Consider the following 19,825-nt stretch of genomic DNA (forward strand, 5'->3'; position numbering starts at 1 on the left):
CTCTTCTCTTATGTATTAATTACACGATTGGAAATACCTGCAGAACAAAATAACTTTCATGTTATCCATTGCTATTTTTACTTATACACTCAGAATGTATAGGTATCATATACTGTTAAATATCAATATATTGACTTTTCAAGAATAGAAAACTGTTGAACCTTTAAGCCTCTTGCTTACATCTGGGCTGCGTCTGAAGATCATGTAGCAAGTCTGAATGAAACTTGAATGAAGAACTTGGAAAATAGGGTAAGTACAACTGTTTGCCTTCTCTGTTTTTGTGATGTGACCGTGAATGGGTGTTGCAGTTTGTTTTATTACTTCTGATTCTATGATTAGTGATTTGTAACTTTATTTTAATACTCCAAGTGGTAAAGTGTGAACCACACTTGAACCAAAAGCAGTTGGCTGGCAGATACTAGTGCTCATGCACTGTGGCTCCCGAAAGGAGTGCGAGTGGGCAGCGGTGAAGAACAGAGTAACTTTAAGGTTTCGTTGTATGGGGCTAATTGTTCCCTACAGTTAAACTGCCGTAGTTGTATTAACAATGTCCAACACACTTATGAAGAAGGCCAAAGCCTGTTGAAGTCAGGCTTTTTTTTTTGCTTTTTTTTTTTGGTGCCGTGAAAATTCGTTGCCCATTTAAGAAGGTGAGGAGTATTTCTGTGACATCCAAGTACCTGCTGTGGGATCCAAGTACCGGCTGTGGGAGATACTCTGCTAGCCATACTTTTACTGTGACAGCAGAGTAAATCAGCACATAAAAGCAGAGTACCTTGTCAGTGAACAAATGATTGTTGCCCTGAGGGTGCACTAATGTATTCACCTTTGATTATTTAAGCATTTTCTGCTTTATTTTAATTAAAAAATAGAAAAAATCCAAATGATAATTTCTCTTACTTGTTATGAGATTTCAGAGGGTAAACAAATACTATCTGTCTTCAGCTTTTACTTGTAGAGATGGTTCTAAAGGAAAATTAATCTTTTGAGCGTCTAAATCTTGTAGTATTTACTCATATCCAGCTACTTTTTCAGCAGCTAAGAAATTGGAGAGAAACAATTTGCCATACAAATTTAAATAGCTTGGATGTTTTTTCTTCCCACTTATATGCATGTTTAGAGTAAAGAAATTGGATTAACTCCCATTAGCAAAAAAAAAAAAAAAAAAAAAAAAAAAAAAAAAAAAAAGATGTTTATAGATATGAGAGCAGTGGGAAGTTCATCTGTTGCCCATTGACAGGAAGAAATTGGCCTAATTTGCAGCAAAACAAATATAAGCAAAGGATTTTTAAACCATGCAGATAATGAACCCTTGAAATAGGTTAAGGATGTTCTGGAATTTCCTCTGTTCGTCTTTCAAGACCAGTTCAGACAACCGGCTGTCACGGGCTGTTGAACRTTTACTGTTTCCTTGCTCTTGCCTTGCTGGGGAGGGTTGGGTTCAGTTCTTCACTGAATTTCTTAGCTCTTTACAGGGGTCGTTTAAGAGCTATTGGTACATAGCTGTGAATCTAGCAACTTTTGTACTATTTTCTTTTCTTTCCAAATTAAGGAATGTCCCTTAAACCTCTACACTACAAATGAATATGAAATGATATTTTTGACTATTTTTCCTTTAATTGTATTTTAAACTAAGTGTACGTGTACTGTTCTGTATCTGAGGGTGCTCTTGTGTATTGTTGGCTACAGAATCAGGTCAATGATGTTTTTAAGGAGCCAGATTCAACCACAATTAAACGATGTAACTCAGCTGGTGTCTGCAAGAGTTTATTTGCATCAGTATGAAATGTAATTCAGCAACTTCTGATAAAAGTTTGAAATAATTGGTGTGTGCAAGGGTCGAAATTCCCCGTTCATTCTGTCCAGTGTTTAAAAAACAAAACAACAAAAATGTATTCATGTCAGGCCGTGTTTCTGGAAAACTTCTGTTGTTCAAAACAGCACTTAAGTATATGCTTATGTAAACACACATGCTTTCCTGCACCGGGGCCAGGGATATTACGGCCACGTGTATATTACAATATGTCTATTGGAGGAATCAACACAACAGCTGCTTTTTGGAGCTGAGTCTTTTTTTCTGTATTAAGAACACATTATTTGTACCTTTTTCCAGTGCTACATGTATCTGTGGATCTGAGATACAAATGGAGCTGTTAGCATATAAAAGTATATTTTTAAACTGGATTGTGTAATTGAAACCAGTATGGCAGAGGATAGATGATCATTGATATATTTCATCTCAAACATGCTGTAATGATAAAACTCTTTTTCAGGCAGAGTATGTAAAAGTTTCACTTTCTGCACTGCAAAAATGAAATTTTTTGAACTGAAATTTCATTTTCAGTTTCTGCACTTCATCACCTGGAAGGGCACATTATATCTGCAGAGATATACTCCTTTTATGGTCAGAAGTTACATAATATTAGTACCAATTATTGTGTATATTTCATATATTTGAAAGTTTTTATCAGAGAAATTGTGGTCAGAAAGTTTTATCCTCTCAGAGTCGAGGCAGACCAGCCCAGACCTTGGCTCCCCGTCACAACTTGCCTTTGTGCRCTCCTTTTCGGTGCAGACAGCTGTTTCCCCCTTACTACTTCAACCGACTGGTCTCCTTACTGGACTTGAGTCTTCCTTGCTCAGTCAGTTCGAGAGGGCATGTAAAGCAGGGAAGCAGAAGCCCTCGTTCGCCGAGCTCAGCTGAAAGCTAGGTAAGGATCGCTTCGGGCAGCCGTGGGGCGCCGGGCGTCGCTCTGCAGCGTGCTGCCGCTGACGCTGGGCAGCCTGGAACAGCACGCGGGAAATTGCCCATATAGAGGTCGCTTGTTCCCTGAATTTGGGGCTTGGCGATACTTCGAGAACGGATCAGGGTCGATGYGGTTACATGCTGCACTAGAGATCTTGTGCAGTCACTGTAGGCTGGCGACCCTTACCTGTATGTCRAGGGAGGAAGGCATGGTGTCAGACCAAACTGTGTTTCAGCTATAACGCTGCGTTCAAAAACTTCAGGAGGATTTTCTTCAAGCAAACAAACTAAAGCTGGGGTTGATGGGTGAGGCTTGCCTGTTAACTTGCACCTCTTTCCCCGCCATCCTCCCAAATGTGCCTTAAACACAGGCAGAAATTGTGTGGACTACAGAGGTCTCGCACTGTCTGACCGCTTGGTGCGTTTTTGTGTTTATCTGGCGGTTACGAAGGAGCCGCAGTAGAAAGAGTCGCTCTGGTTACGCGTTTGCCCTGGAGCGCGGTTCTGTGCAAGTTTGCTGCGTGTGATAACGCCGTTCTCGGAACGAGCCCTTGAGCGGTTTTCTGACCCGAGACCGTTCCTCTGTCACCGCGTCCGCTCTGCCGGGGAGGCCGACGGAGCTTCGCCCGCGCTCCCCGTGCAGGCCTCCCCGGCCGCCCYGCGGCCAGCGCTGCTGCTCGCCGGCCTTGTCCCGCCCTCGGGTCCTCGCACCTCGCTGGCACTTGCGCACATCCGCAGTTCAACAACAGGACCCTACCTAAGCGCGTACCTGTTCCGTGTGGCGCTGTGTTTTGTTTTCCCTGCTTTGGGACTTCGCTCCCAAGCCTTCCGAGTCCTTTCCCAAGTAGAAAAGGCCGCTGCAGGCGTGTTCGGTACTGAAATCAAACAGCACACGGGAACCCTGTTGCCTGTTCCCTGTGCCGTTTCTCATTGGATTTTTGCTTGTGGCACGCCGTTCCTTTCTGTGCGTTTTGATGACGTAGCTGCTCCTTTTCAAAGGAATAAAACGAAGCGCCCCGGGGCCCCCCCCCCCCCCGCAGCTTGCGTGGCCGGAGCTCCCGCGGCCGCCGTTGGGCCTCCCGCGGCCGCCGCGCTGCCTCCGCGGGGGCTGCGTCCCGGCCTGCTCGCGCGGCCCCAGCGAAACCCCTCTCCTCTTTGGAGATCAAGCGTCTTTCCTGGTACCYCCTTCTGGTATCTGTTGTTAGCGTGTGAATTCCGGACTTTAAATAGAGAAATCTTAGTTTAAACAAATGAATTTGAAGAATATAATTTTTTAGAGCACAGCAGCATTGTGATAGGAGGAGTGACAGGTACRTATTCTTAGTTTTGCTTTAGTCTCTCCCTTTTCTTTCTATGCCCCCRTGGATGAAATTCAGTTCAAATGGCATTTTCTGTGCTAGGCCTGGACAGTTTTTTTTTTTTCCCTTTTCTTATGAAGAATTGCAAATGAAGCAAAAACGGCCGCATTTTTAACAGCAGGTTATGCAGCATTTTCCTTTCGCTATTATCCCCCAGAAATCCCGATGGGGAGAGATGCGAAGGAGGGAGAATATAACACCTGCCCTGAGGGTCTGCCGCGAGTCAGAGGCAGGCGCCCTGTCTGCGTCGTGGGCGCGCGGCTGCCGTCGTTTGCCAGCGTGGTCGGAAGGACACTTTCCTCACGGTCCATCCTAGCTTCCGAAGTTAATTCCAGGGTAGTTCGTCCAGAGCTGTTTTAACGTCAGTGAGCTCAGAATGAAGCCGGTGCATTTTTTATGTTGCTGTTAATAATCTGCCTGCCGCATAGGATAAAATTCATTTCTCTACCAGGCTTGCACAAGATCTAGAGCTCTTGAATGCAACAGTACAGGTTACCTGGACTATAAGGACTAACACAAGGCCATCGCCTTTAGAGTATTTTAACACTTATAAGCAGTTCAACTATTATTTCTTACACATAATTTCATAATTAGGTCCCATATGAATAATTTACCTAATTATTTTCTGCTTACAGTCACTGGACAAGTGATTACAGAATTAAAGCACATATTGCTTTATAATTTGGTCTATATCTTATTTGCTTTATAATATTAAGCAATTTACCTACAACTTCTTTTTGAATTAGTGTAATGGTTTTGACAGATTTAGCTGAAGCATTAAACAGGAACTTACATAGCTATTACATATTCTAAGCTATCAACAGTAGTCTAAAGATATCTCCTATATAGTATGTTTTTATGAACCATAGTAAACCATTCCTGGAACCAGGAATTGTTCTACATCCTATTTAAAAGCGAATGTAGGATGATACGGTCCAAAGAAGTGGCTTTAGATTATTAGGTCTCTGTTGGGTTTTTTTTGTTTGTTTGTTTGTTTTTTTTATGCGTATTTTAAGATTCTTCTGTGCATTTGTTAAATGAATAGAAATTCAACTCCAAAATCCTGTTGTATTCAATCTTGTCTTTAATTTGTCTTACTGAGACAAAGCTTTTAGGGACACAATCTATACGGATTTCATTATTATTTACCTAAGTGCCTATAATGCAGTTCTAAGAGCCTCAGCATTGCTGTCTTAGGCACTGTAAATATTTTTGGAAGAGCAACTGCCCTTATCTAAAGAGGTCCCGTAGCCTCAACCTGAGAAGAGACTGCAAATGACAACAGAGAAGCTGGTGAGCGCTGTTAGGAAAATGTCATTTCTGAAACCTTAATGAGGAATTCCCAAAATCCATGAGGAAACAGGGATGCCACCTGAAGAAAACGGAGCATSCAACTTCTATTGAATATAAGCTGAAGTCAACTGTGTTTCAGAAAATACCAGCCGTGGCCTTTTTGGAAATATATTTTGCACAGCTTGAGGAGTAGGTAGCTAAGGCATGGTGCTCCCCTTCATGTGCTGCTTTCTTCTCACAGGGATATGCTCTGCACCCTGGAGAGTTGAGATCTTTTTACTTGTCCATGACCAGAAAGCCTCTTGTGCATGAGGGATGCAGTCTGGGGCAGGACAGGATTAAATTCTTCCACGCAGAGATAAATCCACCTCAAAAATGATGGGACGCGGCAGATAGGAAGGAAAGAGCACGCCGGGATGACTGCTGAGCAGCAAGTTGACTGATGCGCCTGTAGGTGTGGGCAGCCGCTGGAGACAGGCGGGGACCTAGATGTGCCCCAAGGACACACTGGGCTCTTTATTACTGTAAAGACTCTTGACTGTTTCCCGGCTGGGAGGGCAGGAGAGTTGACCACCACCTTAGCGCAGCAGATCACATGGCTTAGTTGGTTTTGTCAGGAAGAAGTGGCGCAGGCTGATGTGTTTGCACATGAATTGGAGTTACCCTCTGCCCATCCCTTTTTCCTCCAGCTGAGACTGGAATATATTTCTTTCTTGCTTTTTGAGTCTCTGGATCTAGCTCTCGAATTGATTGGCCTGTGGTACTCATGATATCTTTATGGGGAGTTTTCCTTGAACTAGGACTTTTAGATGTGGTTCTTGGTCTGCTTGAAAATCGCTTTGCTAGGAGACCTCCTTTTGTGAACACAAAAATGCCGGAAAAAACATTTCATTCCATTCTAGTAAAATAGCCCTTTTTTAAGGGGTAAAAAGAGCATTTGTGGCCCTTCTGCACACAATGAATACTCCACCCGCAATCAATGTGTTTTCCAGTAGTTTCACTGTGATTCAAATGCACATATACTATTTTTGTTCTTTTATAGCTGAATGAACTGTGTACAGATGTGTTCAACTTTTTCAAAAAGTAGTGATTTAGCTTATAAACCTTTTAACAATAAACACTTTCAATACTAAAAAGTAAATCCGGAGCCATGATTCCATAAGGCGCTAAAAGGTGGAGGCCCACCTTYCTTTGTGCTATGTTTACAGATTAACATAAATGAACAACATTTATTTGCTTTGGGGTTAGGCAATTGTTCAACAACTTCTTTTATGGATCATGCAGATGAATTCACCCATTTTATCACCATGCTACTATTTCTTTCTTAATTAACACTAGCAACTGCTTTGGATTGCAGCTTAACAATTCAGTTTAACAACTGCTCTGAAAAATTAATTGCAAATATAAATATAGCTTTTTAAGGCCTGATTATCTCTGTTAATTTTATTTTCTTACACAACAATCTCTGCTTCTGAGCAGTTCTGTAACTTTTTTTGTTGTTTATGAAAGCTCAATTAACAGCTCTTTCCCAGTTTGGTTCTGTACTGCAATGGTGTAACAGACTTTGATCCTCATTTTTTTTTATTATGTGCAAGCATGTGTTCCCAATAAAATTACATTTTTCCCCATCCCACAGAAACAGTGGGCAAGATTCATGGGAAATTGAGCTACAGTGCTTTAAGACTTTTATCTGTACTTTAGTGAGGCTTTTTACACTGTCTCCCGTAACACCCCCGTAGACAAGCTGATGAAGTAGCTAGACAGACACAGGCAAGCTGAGGCTAGAWAAATGGACAGTGAAGTGGATTGAAAACTGGCTGAACTGCCTAGCTCAGGGGGTTGTGATCAGGAGCAGAAAGTGCAGCTGGAGGTCAGTCACTAGTGATGTCCCCCAGGTGTTGATATGAGGACCAATACTATTTAACCTCTTCATTAATGACCTGGATGATGGGACCAAATGCACCCTCAGCATGTTTGCAGATGATGCAAAACTGGGAGGAGTCACTGATGCACCAGTTGTGCTGCTATTCTGAGAGACATCAATAGGCTGCAGAAATGGGCAGAGAGGAACCTCATGAAGCTGAACAAGGGGAAGCACAAAGTTCTGCTCCTGGGGAGGAATAAACCTATGCAGCACCAGCACATGCTGGGGGATGACCATTTGGAAAGCAGCGCCACAGAGAAGGACCTGGGGTTTCTGATGGATGCCAAGTTGAACATGAGCCAGCAATGTGCCCTTTGGCAAGGAAGGCTGACAGTATTTTGGGCTGCATTAGGAAGAGCATCGCAAGCTGGTCGAGGAGATGACCCTTGYCCTCTCTGCTCAGTGCTGGTAAGGCTGCATCTGGAGTATTGGGGTCCATTGCTGGGCTCTCCAGCACRAGAGAGATGTGGAGCTACTGGAATGAGTCCAGTGAAGGGCCACACATGATTAAAAGCCTGGAGCATCTCTCATACGAGGAAAGGCTGAGAGAGTTGGGACTKTTTAGCCTGGAGAAGATAAGGCTTGGTGGGGGGAACTTTATCAATCTTTATAAATGCCTGATAAGAGGGAGTAAAGACGAGTGAGCCAAGTCTCCTCACRGGCACCAAGTGGCAGGACGATAGACGATGGGCACAAATTGAAAATCAGGAATCTCCGTCTGAGCATAAGAAAACACTTTTCATTGTGAGGCTGGTTGAACAYTGGAGCAGGTTGTTGTGGAATCTTCAGCCATGGAGACATTCAAAACCTGACTGGACACAGTCCCACTCATGGTCTTGCTGTAGCTGTCCTTCTTTGAGCAGGTAGGTTGGACCAGATGATCTTCAGGTCCTCTTCCAGAGGTGCTTACCAACCCCAGCCATTCTGTAAGGGCATTGTATGCTTGTAGACCTGTATCTATGCCTCTTTTAGAGAGTAGTTATTTATAATATGCCATATAAAAACACCTATTTCTCCTGTTCTAAATGCTCCGTGTAGCAGGAAATCTGCTGTCTTGCATAATCATATACGTTTTCCTTGGTATTCTAGAACAGCTTAATTCATGCCTCCAAACTCTCCCTGTATATTACAGTAGCAAACTCCAGTGTGACTGAGTTTCATTTTTTGGGGGTCTCAAGTTGTTTACTCCAGATTTTACAATCTGTAGATATCTGTACGTGGGTGGATAAAATTCAATAGATGCACCTTTCAGTCCTATATATCAATATAAAACAAAAGCGACAGAACTGTAGACTTTCAAATATATTCCAATATCAAATAATGTTTACACCTTTAGCTCTTMTTCCCTATGCAAGTCTCATTCAAGCTGCTCAATTTTGTCTGTTAGCCATGCTTCAGGCACACCTGACATCTACTGATTTTTTTCCTCTGCTCTTGTCCTTCTTTGAGAGTGCCTGACAGAGGTGCTGATGCAAACTGCAATTCAGGCATCACTGTTATTAGCCAGAAACTGTATTCATTAGCAAAAAACTGACACGTTCCCCGCTGGCCCTGGCATTCAATGAATGGTGCAGATCTGAAGTCTTCCAGGCAACTTCCAGGTGACATAAGGGACTGTCCACCTCCCTGATCACCGGATCCAGTATGCTGTAAAGAACAAAATAAGAACTTGATAACTGCATGTGAAAAATAAGTAAACGATGTTAACAAGTGTTTTGGGGCTTTAATTGCTTCTAATTGTGCTATTTTTGGTGACTGCAGATTGAAGTGAACTTCCTTTACTGGAGAAAAACTTCAGTAGTTCTTTAATAATTTAATCTCAATAATGTTAATCTTTTTAAAATAGATATTAAGATTATTTATCAAGTCTAGAATCAGTTCACATGAGTAATCCAGGTGGATACTAAATTATGTTGTTATCTAAACTTGCTTCAGATGTGACTGGAGGACAGCATTAAAAAGACCAGGACTTCAATTCCTCAAAATGCAACTTTGTTCATGAAAATCCTATTGTTTAATGGGAGCAAGCAAAGCAAGTAAAGTCTTTTTAAAATTAAGAGTCATGTGTAACTGCGGGCAATGACTTCAGGATATACAGCTACAGATGAGCTCTGTAACTTGGAATTGATCCTTTTTTTTTGTGGATTTTATTTTGTAATGTTTGCTATATGTTTAAGTTTACTTTTCAGAGCTAAAATCTGCGAACCTTTGAAACAACAAAGCTAAATGAAAGAAACTTCTATATATATATACTCATGTGCACAGACTCTTACCATCAAAAAAGAATATCCTATCCAAAGACTCCTCCAGTTCGGTGGGCAGGGAGGAATTGACTGATCTTGGCTATGAACTGCTACAGCTTGGGCTGGGGCCTCACATACAGCACATCTGCTTATATATGGTTGTATTTCTTCTTCAGAGAGTGGCATCATTGGTAACGGAGCAGCACTTGACAACCAGTAAGACTTATCATTACGACTGGCGTAGTAACAAACTTGGTTGATATTACAGTAAGCAAAGGGCATGGTACTAAAAATAGGAAGACAAGATCCTGCCAGACCTGAAAATAATAACAAACGATGAAAATTATTCCACTTTTTTCCAGGTAAGTTCAAATCAGTATTTTGACCAATATTGTCACAAAACTGTATGGCTTACCGAGTGCCACATAATTAACAAATCTTAAATCGCTCACCATCTTATTTACCAAAATGACTAGTAATATTGTAAACAGAATTTTTATTATTATTATTATTGTTATGTTTACTAATCAGTATCTTCCTTTGACCAATAACATTTCAGGATGTCACAATCCAGTATTTAAACATGATGTAGTTTGTCACTATGGGAAACAGTTGCGATAACAAATTTCTTAACTGTGACAACACTGAAAAATAAATTAGGCAAGAGGTGGCAGCTGGTTAAAAAGGAGATTAGCTATTTACAAACTCACTAGAAGCAGTGAGAAACCAAATGCCAACATTGATAAAGCAGATAATTCTTCTAAAGCATGACAAACTGTTGCTACCAATGAGTGAAGATGAAATCTCAGCAGCTGTTCTGTTGCCTTTCAGGTTGTTGCCTTCCTTGTTTCACAGACTCTCAAACTGAAGTAAAAGGACTGAGAGATTTCACAGAGCCTATCCTGCAAAATTCTCATCAKCTAGACATTAGCAGAAATAAGGAGTGAGTAGTGCATACTTCAGATTCAAGTTCTTCTCCCAGAATTGATTTAGAACAGTTTCATGATGACCTTTTAGTTAACACAATAATTGCTGAAAATACATTCTGCCTTGAACTTCGTGTTTGATGTATTATTTCTGTAATTATATAGCCTGGTAAGGAAAAGGCCTGCAAAAAAGAACACCTTTTGGTCATAGGGAACAAGGATTCTATTTTACTTGGCTCTTATTTTCACTGTTGTTATAAGGAACTGTGTTACCAACACTGGCTATCCTGGGGAATGCCAAAAACATTATAGTGAAAATATTTCAAGTAATGTTACAATTATTTCAGTAATTAAATATCTATTGAAATACAGTGTCTAAACATGTATGCTTGATTGGTTTTCTGGTTAATAATGTATGTTGAGATTTTTCTTGAGCTGGRGCCTTTTTATGTGTTATCATTCACAAGTATCACTGCCAGTGCTTGAGTTGAGGGGGAAAAATAAGCAATGTTTCAACTACTTAATTCAACTAAACTTGTCAAGTGTTTAGTAACACTAGTGTTGCTAAAAACATCTATTACTTTTACTAAGTAATTTAAACACTACTTTTCTTCATTCAGCTTATTAGCTCTCTGACTCCCTGATCTTTACCCCTAAGGGACTTCTCTGCCTCTTGCATAAAAACATGACAAAAATTTAAAGAAATTTCTTTTCTGCTAATTGCAGCCACACAGTTTTTAAGGCTGCAGGTCAGGCCACTTATTTAGACAGCTAACTTTAGTCACGACTGGTACAAATGGCCTAAGGCACCAAAATGGACCGGTCTTTGGGGAGAATTTTGTCTGTCCAAAAAAATATTAGCTTCTGACTAACAAAAGCATGTGATTCTGTTGTACACGTAATACCTAATTTCACTTTTAAAGTTTATTTACAGTATCCAACTATAATCACCTAACTTAGCTAGCCATTTTTTCCAAGTTGACAGGAGATACTCAAAGCAGCCAAATGAGATTCCTGATCGAGAAAAATATTTCCAGTGAGTTCAAAGGCAGCCTAAAACAACTAGACAAGATGGGTGAAGCAAACTACTCATCTCTAATGTCTATTCAAAATTATTTAGATGTAGAAATATTTTTTTCATTCAAATATAGCAGCAGAAAGCCATTTTGAAATTGGTCATGTAACAGGGCAACATAACCAAGTTGATTATAATCAGCATAATAGGAGATCTTGGAAATTAGTGTAGAGTCTGCAGAAAATAAGTAATTGACGATGATTCTTAAAAGCTTGCTCCATTGGACTTACCTTTTACTGTATATAGAGCACATTACATTAGATCTTAACTGGAGAGTGACTACCATCTAATGCAATACATACCAAGATCTTGATTATGAGCTTTCTCTTGTCCTTCCAGGTACAACAGACTATAGCCAGTCCATAATTTTGGCATCCCCTGCGGACAGAGTGGTTCTCTGTCTGACTGACTGTGAAGAACAAGCAAGAATCCACTTGCAGATCTAATGTGAGGGCCTGGTGGTCCTGGGATACCGGTCTGGCCAGGTGGACCTTATACATAGGAGAAAAGGTAAAACAAATTTGCTTGCATGAACACTTAACTAGTGGAAGCTTTTATCTTTTACTCTACTTCTGTGTTCAGTAATGGGTTCCTGACCAAATACAACACAACTTCACATGGCCAGTAAAGGTAGCAGAAGACTCAAATTATACTCATTATTAGAAAGAATTGAAGTAAATTGCCGCTTAATGCTTTGACAGTTGGCTTGCCTCTTGGACTGAAAGACAGTCTAGTCTTGCCTCTGTCCTGTGCTGCATGAATCTTTGCTCATGAAGAAATGAACTTAGGTGGGCAATAATTTTATGGACTTGCTCACTAGAATGATGTTGCTGTCTGGACTGGATTTGAATCCTTGAAGTAACAGGGGTAACAGCACTGACTGTTACTTCAGGGATTCAAACCCAGTCCATGCCCTTTCTCCACAAATGTATTAAATGAATAATTTATTAAACAGCAGTCACAGCTGAAATACAATGTTAATTACTCAGTTACTCCATTAGCCATGACTTAGAAATGCTTATCTATTGATATATGGTGTCTAAACATGTATGCTTATYTGTTTTTCTGGTTAATAATGTATGTTGARATTTGTCTTGAGCTGGGGCCTTTTTATGTGTTATCATTCACAAGTATCACTACTAGTGCTTGAGTTGAGGGGGAAAAATAAGTGGTATGGTATCTCAGACCAGAGAGTGAACTGGAGTGAATGGACGGAGCAGAGAGAAAACATGGTCTGTATATCATCATCTCACACATCTTCCCTCAGTGTCACGTGACTGGGTTACTGCATGAATAACACTGGTGGGTAAACAAACTCCCATCTCCCTGGTCTTGTAGGCTTCCTTCTTCTGCTAAACTTTGGTTTAGCTATACGCAAATACAGTACCCTTGTTGGTCTATTCTACTGCTTTTGTTTGAGCTTGCTGAGGGCAGCACCTCTAAGTTCCTTGAAGGTTTTCACTCCTACCCAAAAGCATCAGTAAGTTTATCTCCAAAATGAAGAAATCGCAGTATCTGCTTTTCCCCTCCCATGGTGGTAAACAGGCAGGAAAAAACAGCCATTCTTACCTCGTGGCCCAATGTATCCTTGTTCTCCTATAATCCCTTGGTCACCTGGAGGTCCAGGTGGCCCAGGTAAGCCATCTTGACCTGGCAGGCCACATGACCCTTCTTCACCTTTTCTTCCTAGGTAAATATAAAGTACGCACTTTTACTTCATATGGCTGTATTTAACAGTTAATCATTGTCCAAACATACACAGTATGCAGTGAGCCAGTTAGCAGAACTGAGACCACCAAGAAATGACACTTAAGGAATAGAAAGGTATAGAACTGTTTTCTATTGGGAATTTGCTTTATAGCTTATTCTTTTGTTGTGACTGCAGTGGTAGTTCAGAGGCAAGAGTATGACAACAGAGCAACTGCTGGTAAGATTTTTGTGTCCTCTGTAAGAAACTTGTGCAATTTAAATTTGAAATCAAACCATCAAACCTCTGACAAGTATCATGCAATCCTCTTGCAGACCTGCMATCAGTATCTACACTCATGCAATGAGTTATAACTGATCCTATGGCAAGCCTTCATCTTTTAGGGCCCAATTCAGCAAAGTCTTTAAACATGTACTGACCTTCCTGTGAAGCGATGCATGTAATAGCTCTTTACAGAAGAGAGGGACTACTGACTGGATTACATCCAATGGGGAAGGGCAAAGAAGTCTTAGGCTTTCGATGTCCTCATGTTTTTATATCTCTATGTATCCATGTATGTGTACACATACATAAGTACATATATACATATATATGTGTGTGTGTGTTTGTCTCTCTCTCTCTACATATATATATATATTTATACACTAGTAGATAATGCTAATGAGGTGTGTGGCCATGTCAATATGTGTGTCTTGTATACAGGCCATAGATGGTAATGGTCCTGTCCAGAGGCTACATTTAAAAATACCTGAATTGAATATCAACTTTCACTTGTCAGATATTAATGCATTTGGCAGTGATTTCCCTTTATTGGTGAAGAAAATTTTCAGCTGAACATGTTTCTTGCACCTGAGTTGGTTCTCATAAATGGTGCATGCTTTATTCCTTGTAAACTATGCTAATTGTTTAGCCTTCAGACTTGAGTACTTTGAAAAGTTGTCTCAAAACATGGAAGATTTCCCATTATTACTTTTTAAGTTAATTAAGAAAATCTAAAAACAGTCAAAACACTAACAGCTTTTCAATGTCTGTTCATAGTTATTTTGCCAAATTTCAAGTATATGGAAGTTTCAGTAATAAACTTCAGTTTTGCCAGTAAAATCTCTAGTTGTCTTATCTGTCTGTGTAGCTTTCCCAGCAGGGACAAGATTAGATTCTGCTGTGCTAATGAAAGAAAAAGCATCATTAAGTGATTCTTCTGTCAAACCAGCGTGAGTATGTGTCACTGTACTGCCAGGTTTTACAGAAACTATTTAAGGATGCATACTGGGGAAACACACCATTTCAATGCTAGAGACAACTTTTATTTGGCTTAATTTTAATTGATTTGTCAACTAAAACTAAACAGTTCACTGAAAACTGCCTTGTGTTCGCTTCCATGAGAGCTATGAACCTTGCAGGGATTCTCCCAGGAGAATATGATAGGCTTTCTCTCTGGAGACACTGGATGTCCAGTGCAGCCAACACAACAAACCTAAGTTTCCCAAGTAATAAATGTCTGAAGGCGCAGGAGGGATTCCACTATCTAAACTGAAAATACTATTGCTACATTTCTGTGAAGACAGCCGTTCTGTTGGAATTATCAGTACCTGCAGCACCCCTTGTTTTTTTGTTGTTGTTGTCTTTTTATACCTATCAGAAGAATGTTTCAGTTGTCAGGGCCTTAACAGATTCTTTTTAAGATCTCTTTGGCCAGTTTTATTTTGCAATAATCCTTTCCTCCTTGCTTTAAGAGAAAGTGCTATCGTATACGCCTCTCTTGACTTCTGTGGCCTTTCAGGATTTATGTTAGCATAGCTTTGTGAAATATTATTGCTAAATTTTAAAGCATGTGGGTTTTTAATGTCCTCCAAATATATCCCGCTTGGGCCAAACCACCAGTTAGTACCAAATCATACAGAAGGTTTGAGGCATTGCATTTTCTGCTGGTAAAAAAGAAATAACATTGCTGGTAAAAAGAAATAACATTTGATGAGTTTTGTCTCAACCATACATGATGCTTTTGCCTTCCTTTACCTAGGAAAAGGGAATGTAGTGCATGCAGCCCCATGTAGCCTGGTTCAGCCACACTGTGATTAATCATCCTCAGCATTAACCAGTCCACTGTATGTTTCTAGAGAGTGTTAATAAATGCTTAAGAAGAAGAGACAGGATAAAACATGGGGAAGAGACACTGACACACCAACCCTTTCCCCAACCTTGTGTGAATGGCTAAAATAGACATCCAAGCTTTCAAAACATCAGCTTACCCTGGGGTCCAGGGTGACCTATTGGCCCTGGTAATCCTAYAGAACCATCATCTCCTCTTTGCCCTGGTTCTCCAGGAGGCCCTGGGATTGCAGGGCATGAGTCGTCTATTTTTCCTGGTTCACCAGGGTCACCTGAGATGTGTAATAGGAAACAAATTGGACAAAAAAAATGAGTAATAACTTCCATGAGAAAAAACAACATAATTGTTAGTTAGTTTGGGTATTCAAGTGTATATTTTAAGTGAAGTATTTTAAAAATGAACGATTGGGTCTCACTGTTTTTAATTTCACTCTCAATCTTTAAGAACAGCATTTAACAGGATGGTAAGCATGCGTCATAAGCATATGCTAGCTGACATTTTTCAAATGTTTAGTGTGTACTGTCTCTATTCTGTGTTAATGTGCCCAAAACTGATTAAAGTTAAAGCCTAAAGTCTATCCAACTTCAGCCTCAACACTTTAGCACGTGTTAATGTTTATCGTACTTCACCTACACTGAGGCTAAATCTTGAAAACCCCCAAAGAGCAGAGCTAGCAGCTCTATCCTACAATGCTCACTTAAAAAAAAAAGTAAAAAACAAACAAACAAACCCCACAAAAAAATGTCAGCTTACTCACACTAAGAGTTAGGTGTCTGTCTGTACTAATTCTGTATTGGATTCAAGCTTTGGATAGGTGTTTGGCTAGCTAGTGTCTGCTGTGACAAGTGAAAACAAAATAGAGTGATAAATAACTTGGAACAAAAGTATTTTACACGTCTCTGGACAGAATTATAAGTAAGTGACATATTAATGTGAGCCTTCTCATATAGCACCATTATGATATTGCTCTGCTTGGAAGTGCAGCTATTTATGTGAAAAATCTATTAGAACTGCATTGTTGTGGCAGCACACTATTCCTGGCAGCCTAGCTAAGTGGACCTTCTAATTAGAATGGAGTGTATCTAAACAGAAGGAAGCCCAGATGAAAACAATAATCAATAAACATCAACTTACCTATAAAACCTGAGAGATTTGAAAAACAAAGCAGATTACAACCATTGTGGTGCAGGCAGGAACAAGTTTCAGGCATGTAAATTAGAATAAAGAATGGAATGAGAACTAAAATCACTTGCATGAGGTGGCATCAAATAATAATAATAAATCCCCCCAGTTCAGATTTTTTTTCCCAACTCATGAGAAATCAATTTATATTTTTTCTGAGGTTGTTTAAATTTTCTGTATCTAAGTAAATGTTAGTAAGAATATTTTATATACGAATACAAAGATCACAGTTGAGTAACRAACAGCAACAGGTTCAGAAGTACCTGAAGGACCTTTAGGACCAGGTCTCCCTTGAAAACCCTGGTCCCCAGGTTGTCCAGTAGCACCAGGTGGACCATGTGGGCCAGGGATTCCCATAGGACCTGGATAGAAAACAGCCATGCAATGACATGTGATTGCATTTCAAGATGAACACACAAACAGGACAGACTGGCTGCTTGAGTAACACAAAATACTTGGGGCAATTCAACTCTGTCTGACAGCAAGACAATGAGAGAAAAGACCTTTTCTCTTCTCTGCTTTTGAACTTGATTAAAATTTACAGCTTTTCCTTTTGTAGAGAATGGAAAGGATCTGTATAGATGCATCTTCTCTACTATCTATGGAAGAAGCATAGAATTTAGATCCCTGCTTTCAAACTACGGAATCTGTTGAAAGCCTGCAGCCATTTATATGGTGGATGTGAGACTCTGCGTTAGGTCATGCGCATCTGCAGGTTCCATGGTTTCTGAAAATCCCTGCAGACAGAGCCATGCAGGTTCAAAAGTTTGCTGCTTCAGAATCTCAGGTTGATGGGGGTGTCTTCCAACAAGTTGTTGGAAACAGTACGTGTGAATTTTGGCCCTTCTCCCCCAGCTCTAACTTATCTGTAGCTGCAAGGGCAGAACTATGAAATGTCTAGCCCTCCTTTCCACCTGGCTACATGTGACTTGCTCCTCTGTGCTCAAGACTCTCTTGCATATGGCCTGGCTTTTATCAGCCTAAGTGCATGAGCCAGTTAAAAACTTCACATCATACCCTTTGGGCCACTTCTTCCATGGTTCCCTGGAAGACCTTTGGCTCCTTGTTGCCCTCGTTGCCCAGGAAGCCCAGGTGCCCCTCGAATACCAACATCACCTGGATCTCCTCGCACAAATACAGTCTCTCCAGGAGGGCCAGGATTCCCCGGTGGGCCTACAGTAAAAGCATTTTACTCTGAATAAATGCACAAAGCATAAACATCTAAAAATAGCTGTGTTGCAAGGATTTTTTTTTCATTGTTTTTTGGCAATATTAACCTTAGACCTTCTCCAAGGCACTGTTAAGGAAATCAAGGGAGTAGCACCCAAAACAAAATAGATTCTGTGCAAGGAGAAAGCAGCAAGTCAATGTTACTTGCACTGAAACATTCTTTCTCCATGTTTATTATAGTGATGCTAACTCTTCCCATCTCCATCTCCTATTTCCCAATAGAAAGCAAGTCTTTTGGCTAGGCAAGGAAAGGGTCAGATAATTACCTAAAGTAAAAAGGTTAGAGCAACTAAAAAAGCTCAGTCTGGACCAGGGTCTATAGGAACTAACTGGATCCCTTGGCAAGCTCTGCTTGTAATAGAGGAAGTGCAGTCTATATATATACTTACAGAAGAGTTACAACTTTAGCTCTCTTAGGGCTGAATTCATATCAGAAAGCTTTTTGGGGGGGGGGGTTTACTACCAACTGCCAGTAAAACTGTAACGAAGAATCTGAAGAAAATGCCCACATGAACTCTGGACAATGCATTTTATCCTTCTTGCTAGAAAGGGACACCAGTAATCTTATTGCTATATTAGGGAAAATGGAGACATGCTATAGCAATGGGACAGAATCACCAAACAAGCCAGAAAACTGAATCTGGAGATCAGTATTTTATTCACGCTCCAGTGATCTACCCACAGTTTCCTTTGCTGTGTATTCACAGAGGTATTGATTGGTTTCTTTGGTCCCTATGCACTTTTGTGTGTTGTTCCACAGGCAACAACCCAGTGGCTCCTAAGCACCACGGCTTACATTGGATATTTTTGTTTTTAGTACCTCTGATGCCATCTAAACCAGGTGGTCCTTGATCACCTGGAAGACCAGGAGGAGCACTATCAGGAGATCTTCCCATAGGTCCAGCAGGTCCAATAGCCCCTCTTCTACCTATGGGATCACGTAAGAAATATGCTGAGTTTTCAGTCCATTTTTATTTTAGATTACAGAAATAAGTTACTAAATAAAAGTATGCTGAAATGTGAACTCATGTACATGGAGGTAACATATCATTGACATAATAGTCACAGAAATTGTAAAAATGCAAGATCAGCAGGGACCCTAAGAACATCTTGTCTGCGACAGGGTAAGTATTCATGGACTGTTTCTAATAAAAGTGAGTTCAGGTATTTTCTAAAAACCTCCAGTAAACAAGATGAAGTTACTAGTCTTAGGTGTATTGTTTTTCTAATGTTTAATCTGAACTTTTGCAAAAAAAAAAAAGACACTGCCCTATACATGACAGGTAGGAAGAGCTACTAGTCATCATCCTCTGCATAACACTTTTGAATACAGAAAGGTTATTACTATGTGTTGTACCCTGTTACCTTATCTTTTCTACAGAAAACAAATCTAATTTCTTTGAGCTTGTTTTCAATCCCATTCTTCTACTCGCTTTCTAATGAGTGTTCCCTAATCTGTCAAAGCTGGCTACAATATTCCAGAGGAGGCCTTGCCTATCCCATGTCAAGTAGCCTTAATAAATCTCAGAGAAAAACTTCTCTCCTTTTTTAGTCAGCAGCATCATTGTGTTGTCTCCCTCAGTCCATGAGAACTGGTAACKGCTTGAATTGAGAAAACAGCTGATTGTGTGTTCATGTTACAGTTATTCACCTCATCAGAATTCATCTTCGGTAGTTTGCTTTGATGATCCTGTAATCTGTCCGTACTTGATGTTGTCTGATTTTTCCTTACATCTTGTACCACTTCTTCATACCCCTCTCTCAATCATTTGCTTCTTCCTATTTCTGTGCAATTCCTTCATCATCAAAGCTCTTAAATAATCATAGTGACCTTGTGATATAGTTCCATCTTTCTTTTACATCAAGGCAGTTGACAGAGTTACTGTATTTCTGTGACTACTAGCTCTCCTGCACATTTTTTCTTTAGGAATTTCTTCCCAAGAGGCAACTCCTAGCAGTTCCCTGAATCTGTCCAAATCTGTTGCCTTCAATTCTCATTCCTTCCTGTCCTATAACATAATAAACGATAA

General features: G+C 40.3%; 1 protein-coding gene across 1 annotated transcript in view; it reads right to left on the reverse strand.

Moving 5' to 3' along the window:
- Positions 1-5,165: 5,165 nt before the first annotated feature.
- The window catches only part of COL4A4 (collagen type IV alpha 4 chain), a 75,727-nt gene continuing 61,067 nt past the window's right edge, over positions 5,166-19,825 (reverse strand). The window contains exons 40-48 of the mRNA XM_085298596.1: positions 18,616-18,723; positions 17,583-17,738; positions 16,829-16,927; positions 16,518-16,526; positions 15,523-15,654; positions 13,135-13,251; positions 11,868-12,056; positions 9,595-9,881; positions 5,166-8,968 (exon numbers count right to left, since the gene is read on the reverse strand). Of these exons, the coding sequence (XP_085154722.1) occupies positions 8,705-8,968; positions 9,595-9,881; positions 11,868-12,056; positions 13,135-13,251; positions 15,523-15,654; positions 16,518-16,526; positions 16,829-16,927; positions 17,583-17,738; positions 18,616-18,723 (1,361 nt within the window). The 3' untranslated portion in view covers positions 5,166-8,704. The remainder of the gene's footprint in view (positions 8,969-9,594; positions 9,882-11,867; positions 12,057-13,134; positions 13,252-15,522; positions 15,655-16,517; positions 16,527-16,828; positions 16,928-17,582; positions 17,739-18,615; positions 18,724-19,825) is intronic.

This window comes from Rhea americana, unplaced genomic scaffold (assembly GCF_003343005.1).
Source record: "Rhea americana isolate MKP2758 unplaced genomic scaffold, rheAme1 scaffold_14, whole genome shotgun sequence".
In the NCBI taxonomy this organism is placed as follows: Eukaryota; Metazoa; Chordata; class Aves; order Rheiformes; family Rheidae; genus Rhea; species Rhea americana.